This window comes from Phoxinus phoxinus (genome assembly GCF_949152265.1).
Source record: "Phoxinus phoxinus genome assembly, chromosome: 22".
NCBI lineage: Eukaryota > Metazoa > Chordata > Actinopteri > Cypriniformes > Leuciscidae > Phoxinus > Phoxinus phoxinus.
The window spans coordinates 18,115,273-18,125,222 of record NC_136897.1 but is presented as its reverse complement, the minus strand read 5'-3'; the positions used below and the strand labels follow the sequence as shown (position 1 = coordinate 18,125,222).

Genomic DNA, 9,950 nt, shown 5'->3' with positions numbered 1-9,950 from the left:
TTTTCTAGAGAGATTGACACAAAGGAAATATTTTTTAACTATTAAATATTCCGTTTTTTTATATATATATATTTTTATGTTTATTTATAACACTACTTTATATTTTATTACATTTGCATCAAATTACGAAAAAAAACTAGTTAACTGTGAGGGTGTTTCTAATACAGCGTCTATGGCAGTAAAATTGACGTCTTTCTCTCGCTTCTTCTGACTGCCCGTTATCAAACAAATTTTTTTCCTCTTTTTGAAAGTTGTGAAAACACTTTTTGAGTTTTTCTTTTGCTATTTGAGGAAATGAGAACACACAAATATATTTAATGTAGTCTCTCATTCACCACTATATAAGTTTACCAAACTATGACGACTTCCGCTTCTGAGAAACCCGGAAATGTGAAAAGGGTCTATTGTGTACCAATGCACAGCTGCACTACTTCCTGAACTTTAGCCAGCTCCTTTGTTTCCTGTCTGCCATTATTGGACACACTGATTAATCTAGGTGTGCCTGACCAACAACAATAATCAGACACACCTGGATTAATCAGTTTGTCCAATAATGGCAGACAGGAAACAAAGGAGCTGGCTAAAGTTCAGGAAGTAGTGCAGCTGTGCATAAATTCATTTTTCTTGCTGACTTGACTTATAATGAAAGAAAAGCTACGTTTAAATTAATTTGTATGTTCCATTTGAACTCTTCCAATTCGAATGAAAAAAAATGTAAGCAGCTAACACGATTTTTTTTTTTTTTTTAAACGTTCCATTTTAATGTTTCCGGTTCAGGTCTTTTGTATGTGTGCTTCGTTAAATATAAAGCTGTTTTACTCAAGATACCGTCAAAGGAGAGCGACCAACATAGATGAGCATAAGCGATGTCCATCGCATATGATATCTAAAAGGTTTTTGTTTGTTTGTTGTTGTTGTAATTTTTCTTCTCACAAACATTCGGATATTAAAATTGATATAATAAATAAAATGGCAACAATAAAAATAACTACCTGGGTTGGCAGATCGCCGTCATTTCATACCACTGTTACCACTTTCTCCAACAAGCGAGTGTGATGAGAGCTGTTTACCTGTTTGTTGATGAATCCAGATCCAGACTGAACATGGATTGCTTCTGTCTACCACGAGATGGCGGCACTGCGCAGGAGAACGGCTCAGATATTCCAGGCTGATTCTCTCAAGGATGTGAACCTTTCCTTCCTGTTTCAGTAACACAGGCAGCAAAACCTCCGCATAGTGAGCTGCAATAGATATCTATCAGGCCTCCATAATGGCAGTGTTCTTATCCTTAGCGTTACAAAGTCGCTTACTTCACAGTTTCAATCGCGCTAAATGCGTGATTGTATTCATTTAGCATCCATTATTATAGACATTTTATTTATTGTCGCCGCACGTCTGGATAGGCAGCATCAGGAACACGCGCCGTTCTCCGGCAATTGTTCCCACCATTCTCATGGCGGAGACTAAAATCATTTACCATATAGATGAGGAGGAAACTCCTTATTTGGTGAAACTGTCAGTGGCTCCAGAGAAGGTAACTTTGGCAGATTTCAAAAATGTCCTCAGCAACCGACCGGTTAACAGCTACAAATTCTTCTTTAAATCTATGGATCAAGATTTTGGGTAAGTGAGATGATGTGAATTGTCATTGTATTCATTCATTCATTGTATTCAGTCCCCGATGCGACTGAAGCTGTCATCGTGGCAGAGATGATTCGTCATCATTGGCAGGTGCCTGTCATCTGTGATGGCTGTATCATCTCCTCCTTTGTGGGATCATCAGCATCAGAATACAGTCGTGCTCTTAGCTGTTAAATATGCTATAGCACAGCATACATTGCTTTGCTTCTTGCATTTGCATTTTGAACTGGTTTGTTTGCACGGTAGCCGAAGTTTGACCTTTAGCAAGAGGGAAAACACAACCAGCAATAACGGACACTTGTCAACAACAGGCAAACAATGTCATGATTCAAACATCACAAGCTGATTTGCCGGTCTCTCAATTTGGTCAGGGCTGGCCTGTTGGCTGGTTTTAGAGTGATTTTTCAGCTGGTCAGACTTGGAGACCATCTTAAAGACCAGCAGACCATGAGTAACATTATCCTCTCTAGTCTTGCCAGAGCTGCCTGATGTGATTGTCATCCTCTATGAACAGCTGGCACTTTAATATAGTGCACAAAATAGTGCAAAGTAGTTTTTTTCTTCTTCTTTTTTTTCATTTTCAACAAATGGTCAGTGAAAAGAGAATTCTGAAAATGAAATGTTTGACCTCATGACCAAACTGTTGTGTATAAAACGCGGGCACTACTGATGATTTCATTCATTAAAATTAGTCTATAATGGTTATATTTTTACTGTGATTTATTAAATATAAATTTATTAGATTGTCAAAAAATTTGACTTTGTCAACATTATGAGTAAATTATTTTTATTATTGTATACAGTCGAGTCACCTTTATTTATGTAGCGCTTTATAAAATACAGATTGTTTGAAAGCAGCTTTACAGTGATAACAGGAAATTGATTCAATGATACAAACGGAGTTCATTTTGGCAGAGCAGCAGCTCTAAAATAAAAGTGTCATTGTTCAGCTGAAGTCAGTTCAGTGTTGATTCAGTTCTGTTGAAAAGATCATCACTTATTAAATTAGATAATTTCATCTATAAAGCAGTTCTGCGGTAACAGTGATGTCATCGTCCATCACAGTTCACTTCTTATCCAATAGTATCAGCGCTGTTAAATCAGTAATATTGTTAAATATTAAGTGTCCCCTACTAAGCATGCTAGAGGCGACTGTGACAAGGAACTCAAACTCCATGGAGAAAAAAACCTTGGGAGAAACTAGGCTCAATCAGTTCTCCTCTGGCCACGGTGTGATTATGATTCAGGCTGCATCACAAGTCAAAAATCAGATTGTATATCAGTTGCATTCAAATATTTCATCCAGTTCCTTTTGCTACGGTCGAGAAGGTCAAGACAACTGAAGTACATTTTGTGAAGACTGTGCATCCCCATTGGACTTTTGTATTATATAGTTTGATGCCTTTTATCAGTCCCAGTCTTTTACAGGAGCTGCTAATCATCTATCTGGCTTAATTTATGTGCACTCAAAAATGTCTTTGGTTTTAATGTAACTTAAAACCAGTATACTCAGATCCTGATAAAGATTCATTGCAAGGACTGTTGCCTCAGGCTGTTTATAGCAGAATGCACCATTAGATCCTCATTAGCTAACAGAAGGCCATTAGCTCACAAACTGTTTTAAAAGTGGTGGATTATTACTCATTATGTCTTCACTCGCAGAGTTTACACTAGACTCGGGTTAATTATTGTTTTCTTTCTGAAACCATTAATCAGCCATGATGACGTAATACAGTTAAAAACTTGTGTTTCATAGTATTAATACAAAGTTCTGTCATGAAACTCTAGATGGTGCAGGCATGTGATTCACAGATTAACTTAACCGTCATAGAGTGAAAGTGTATCAATTGCACGTTTTGTCTTGCCAATTTACACATTCAAGCGATTTTAAGATAGCGTGCTAACTCCGAATTGATTCCTCTTTCACGTGTCCTTGTTCTTGAAAGGACACATACACACAAAACTATGTCAAATACCCCTGTCTGCAAGTATTCTTTGTAAAGTCGTTTTAGTGTTTTAAGTGAACATAAACAGTTGAGAAAGAAATCGGATGTCTATCATTATATTGGATCTGTGCATTTGGTCTTAAAGTGACAGCTGCCTAATAAATACATGCTGCTGTTTGTGTCATTAATGTTAATCAAAGAACAAAACACAGCGTTAACAAAGATTAATCTATATTTCATTTATACAGTGAACACTATAGTGTTATTTTACATTTATTACATTTATGTACCTGAATACTAATTAGACCGTACTTTATTTGTAACTTTGTTATTTTGTATTTATATGCTTGTAATTTGTATTTTTGTTCTTATGTTCTTACTGACAGTTCACTTGTCTTAATAATGTTTGAACTTTAGTTCGGCTTGTCGTTTTTGCTGTGGTATTGAAGAACTTAAAGTGTGCTTAAATAGGAAAGTTAAAGAAACTTTCCTATTGAAACACTCACTGGGACGTCATGCAAATTAATTGTAAGACTAACGTGACATCAGTTCTTGTCTTACTTAAGTTTGGGCATCTTAGCATCACAAAACTTTCCTTTTTCATGATAAGGAGAATTTCCATTGCAAAGTACAGATAGCTAACCTGGCACCAACATCCTCTCTTAATCTTTTTCATTTAAATACAGTACACGCTCTCTTTTCTTAGGTAAATACTCTTAGTTCTGTCAAATACACACACATATAAATATCTCTCTCAATATATTTTTAGGTACTTAAACTTTTCTTTTGGTATCTTCTTTTTAAGGCCATATAGTTCAGTCCCAGTGATATGGGAATGTCATTGTGGCTCCCTTTGCAAATTGTTGAATTTGATAGATTTTCAATGGTCGAAAACCAAATGTGGGTCAGTTTGCATATATCTGACGTATTGTATTTAAAGAGGACTATCTGAATAACAAATAATGTTGAAACTAGAAATGTGCCCTTATTATTCATATAAAAGCAATAATTTCAATGTCAATCTTGATTTTTGAGAGTCAAAATATACATTGTTATGATGAATAAGGAAAACATGGCTTTTTAGATGGTGCAATACCTTTATTTTACTTTTGCATTTTAGAAATGGAAGTCAATTTATCCTTTGAATGTCTTCTTCTTTAGAGTAAAACTGTCTACCATTGGTGGTTGAATGCACCAGTAAAATGCCTGGATTGTGGCTGACTGGTACATAGCACTCACCAGCACTTCCTGGCCCCTGGAAAGGTTAGGAATTGGAAGTACCAACTTTTGTCATTAATGACACAAGAACATCCTGCCTTATTATTCCATTCCTCAATGCTGCCAATGTACTGTACCACTTTCTGCTGGTGCACTGCAGCAATGTACTGTCCAAGCACATGCTTCTTATTGGGCAGATCTTCGGGAAACTGGACTAAAAGTACCAGAAATTAAAATAAAGGGCTTTTCACACGACACTTAATCCTGGGCTATCATCATTCCAAACCCTGGGTAGAGGTACGTTTCATACTTGTAATTTAGAATTTATCCAATCATAACTGTTGACACTGCAAATTTTCAAATAAGAACATCAATCCAAAGTTTATGAATATGTGAAATGTCATACAGTTGTAATTGATAACCCGAGGTAAAGTATGAGCTGTGTGAAACATGAAATATGATAGGATTCCATTTCCATTTACTCGTTTACAGTAGATTGTGAAAAGCCCTTAAATGTTTTGAAGTATGAGCAGTAGCACATCAAATATTGCTTTTGGTTTGAGACCATGAATAAAAGGTGAAATGTGTTATAGGGGCCAGTGACATTCGACAAGTATCCAACATTCTTTAAATTTTGTGGATTTTATTAGTGTGGTTAGCTATTCATAGATTATATTATGAGAATCTGAGCATAGTTGAGACAAATTAAATGACAGAAAATGAAGGAAGACTGTATATTTGGACAAATGTCGTGTGCAGTCTGTATCAATTGAATTGTCGTCACAAGGCTTTCTCGTGAGATGAGGAGGATTTCCATTGCAAAGTACAGATTAGCTGAACCGACATCACACCAGCATCCTGAACCTTTTCATTTAAATACATGCACACTTTTCTCAGACAAACTCTTCCTTCCGTCAGATACTCATTCCTGTTCTACAGTCAAAAATAAATAAAAAACATTTGTCATAATTTAATTCACTGTGCCCTGTCTTCATAGCACAGTATGGAAGAGTTTAACTAAACAAATTATAAAACCAGACAATTAAATGATCTTTTAGTGTTTTATCTGTGTTTTTAATCCTTGTAAATAAGGTTAGGTAACTATAAGACTGAATGTTTTGGATTGGTTCCCTCATTTCAATACGGATTAGGAAGAAAGTTAGCCATTTCATCTTTACACAGTAGCTCAAAGCATCATCATATTCAAATACTCACTATGACGTCATGCAAATGAATCTCAAGTCTAGTTTAACATGACATGTTCTTGTAACAGTTGCTGTCTGTCTCACCATGGAGATGTTTGGGCTTCTTAACTTCCTTCTACTGGCACTCCATACGTCTGCCGATATCGTTCCACGATTAGTGAAGGAAATCATCCATGTGGAGAAGAAGGTGAACTGGTATGATGCAAAGAAGTATTGCCTAAATAATTTTGGGAAACCGTTTTTACCCTCGGATAAGAACGAGCTGAAGAATCTCAGCGGTTCTGTCAGCCAGCTCTCTTGGATGGGAATTTTTAGGTTTTCCACAGCTTGGTACTGGGTGGATGTGAGCAAATCCAATTATTTCAACTGGTATGGAGAGTGTGCCTCAATGACCAAGGATGGAAATTGGTTTTCTACCACAACATGTGACACTAAACTATTCTTTGTGTGTAAGAAGGATTCTGGAGTCTGGGTCTTAGTCAAAGAAACTAAAACTTGGCTGGAGGCAAAACGACAGTGTGAGACGGATCACGCTGGTCTTGCGATTATACGTAATGATTTGGACAACAACTTAATAAGTGCTGTGCTTAGTGATAGTTTGGCCTGGATTGGTCTAGCTACAGTTAAAGAAGAAACTCCTTTGAAAGAGACATGGAGATGGATTGGAGACAACGAGCCTGTCACGTTCTCCCGGTGGTTTAACAGTTTGTTTTGTGCAGTGATTGATTGGAGAGGATTCTGGCATGACCGCGTTTGCTTTGAGGAACACCCTTTTGTCTGCTTCAGAAAAGTTAACAGTATCCTCGAATTCAGGCTGGTCAAAGAAAATAAATCCTGGAAAGACGCTCAGACTCATTGCAACCTGTTGAGCATGAGCCTAGTCATGGTGAAAACGCAAGCAGAATTGACTTCACTGGTGGTGTATATCCATGGCATGGACAGCCCTTTCGTGGATAATCTTTACTTTTGGATTGGGTTGTATAATAATCCTTGGTATTCTGCTAATGGCACAATAACAGTCCAGTATTGGAACAGAATGCAACCGGATAGTCTAGATTTCATGAATAGAACCATCCCACCATCCCAACAAGCTTGTGTAGCTTTAAAAGATGGTGAGTTGTTCGATGAGTTTTGCATACAATCACTCCCTTTCTTTTGTATGGCCAATGTGCGCTCTATGATCCTGGTGTCAGAACCCAAATCCTGGATTGAGGCCTTGACACACTGTAGAGACCGATATGTAGACTTGGCCAGTCTCACATCAGTTATGGAACAGCACACCGCTGAGAATAAGGTTCAAGATGTCCAGAGTGATTATGTATGGATTGGGCTGAACTTTCTTGTGGGTAGATGGATCTGGGTTTATGGGGATAATGTACAGAATGAGAACTGGGTAAATGGTGGAAACCTACAGTGTCCAGTTGCTCGTCGCTGTGGTGCCCTCAGCGTGGCAAACGGGAAGTGGGAGGCCAGACTGTGTGAGGAGAGATGGGAATTTCTCTGTTTTCAGACTTAGAGACAAAAGGAGACCGAAAACTTGCTCACTTACAGGAGAGTTTATGTAGTTTCTCAATTTTGATTTATTGTTTTGCATTTTCATAGTGGTGGTTGGTATTAGTACATTAAAATGGTTGCTAATAAAAATGAAGAATAAACTATTCTGTGATTGCTAATGGACAATAGTGCAGTCATTTCAAAGTAGTACAAATCAAAAGTGGTGTGCCTAATGCTTCTTAGTTTTAAAGATCCTAAACTGAAAACAGGGTAATTATATAATAAATAGCAGTTAAGTTTTTGTTAACTCATGTTCAAACTCCTGAAAATAACAGATTAAAAATATATATATAATTAAATTATTTCTTGTTTTACTTAAAAATTCAATATAGATTGTGATTTTGATCTGATTTGTGAGTGAATAGTTTAAGTAGGTTATTTTCAATTAGTCATTGAAACTTGTTAATTGTTCTGAATTGGGTCAACAAGTGTGGGAACCCTGACTATTTTGTATTTTTTACAAATTTGCCATAATAAATGTATCATTTTCATCTCTCAGTTGGTTTGTTCTTTCATGTGTGTGCTTAATCTGTTTGTGAAATGTATGCTTTTACTAATAAAAAAATAAAAAAAATTATAAATGTTACAGTTATAATCATTTTGAAAATGCTATTTACGTCCCATATATCTGTTTTTTTTAAGCATTTCCCTTGGGAACATTAACCTCATAAAATCAAAATGTTATACTGTAAATTATGGACCTGTCATTAAGCATTTTGACCTGCGGCTACTAAGTCTAAATCAAAAAACTAGACCAATAAAAACATTAGTTCGGTCAGATCACATACTACATTTCCCATTGATGTTAAAATACTCCTATAGGCTATCTGTTGATTTGGACATATTTGCTTTCTTGTGAGATCAGAATTTCAATTGTTAAGTAACGTACATATTATCTAATTCTAAACAGACACCAACATCCTCACTGAACCTTTTCATTTAAATAAATTCACACCTTTTCCAACACACTTTCATCTGTCAGATACACATACTTGAGCTGGTATAGCCTCACATATGTATTTCATGTCTTCTTAAACCATAAAATAGCTTTGGATTAGGCCTAAATTTAAGTTGTTTAAATGTTTGTCTAGAATTTTTTTTTTAAATGGAATGTAAAATCAGCTGTGATATATGACAGTGATATCATTCATTTGATGTATCTTAATTTATTTAGCTTAACTTAACTTTTTTCCCTAGGCTTGTCCACTGTGGTTTAACAAATAAAACATTATGGTGTGCAGTTTCTCGGACAGGGTTTAAATTACGACAGGAGTTGGCCTTAAAGGGTTAGTTCACCCAAAAATGAAAATTCTGTCAGTAATTACTCACCCTCATGTTCATGTTGTTCCAACCCCGTAAGACTTTCGTTCGTCTTCGGAACACAAATTAAGATATGTTTGATGAAATCTGAGAGCTGTCTCACTCCTTCACATGCTTCTAGGTACGGTAATTTAAATATGCCGGCCCAGAAAAGTTAGTAAAAACAGTTAAAATAGTCCAAGTGACTAAATATGTTAAATAAAGTCGTTATTTTAGTTTTTTTGGCCACAAAAAGTATTCTCGTCGCTTGATAAATTTAAGGTTGAGCCACTATAGTCACTTGGACTATTTTAATGATGTTTTTACTAACTTTTCTGGGAAATATTAAATAAATAGTTTTCTCTAATACACATTGGCCACAATTATTGGTTGCCCTAGAAATTATTATGAGTAAAATTTCTGAAGTTCATTCCCACTCATATGTACAATTTTTAGCACACCAGGTTAATATTGTCCAGCCATGGTTTCCTGTTTCACAAGACTATTAATATGAGGGAACAAAAAGTTCAAATTCCACCCATTCCATTCTATTCCATCCAACACAATGAGTAAAAAAAAAGAAAAAAAGAATATAGTTCTGATGTGCAGCAAAAGATTGTTGAGCTTCAAAAATTCAAGAAATGTAAGAAAATAGCCCAAAATAGAGTCAACAAACTGTTTGAAAATAGTGTGAAAATGTCCATTTCAACCATCAGGGCAAAAATTAAGAAGTTCCAATCAACAGGAAATTTTACGAATCTGCCTGGAAGAGGACTTATGTCTATATGACCCTGTCCCAAAATGCACACTTTTTGTGGACATAAATTTGCTGCCCCGTGCGCATGTCCGTTAAGTCCATGTCTGTAGGGTGTCCCATTTGTCATTTTAGGTTTCAGAAGGGTTTTTGCGGTTGATATGCACACTTCTCCAGCAGACTGGAGAATTGGCGGAATAGATCTGCTGGAGGGTTAGACCTGCCTCCTGGTAGGTTTAATTTAAGCCTTAATTTAGTCCTGGAGTAGCTCTAGTCTTCCTCCAGGAAATCAGCTTATTAAACTCTGGACTAGACTAAGTCTTGGGCTATTTA

The 9,950-nt window shown here is 36.2% G+C and overlaps 1 protein-coding gene across 2 annotated transcripts in view; it reads left to right on the top strand.

Moving 5' to 3' along the window:
* Positions 1–1,187: 1,187 nt before the first annotated feature.
* dvl1b (dishevelled segment polarity protein 1b) overlaps positions 1,188–9,950 on the top strand; it is a 30,061-nt gene continuing 21,298 nt past the window's right edge. For both annotated transcript variants that reach the window (XM_079596847.1, XM_079596848.1), the window contains exon 1: positions 1,188–1,623. In XM_079596847.1, coding sequence (XP_079452973.1) covers positions 1,454–1,623 — 170 coding nt within the window. In that variant the 5' untranslated portion in view covers positions 1,188–1,453. The remainder of the gene's footprint in view (positions 1,624–9,950) is intronic.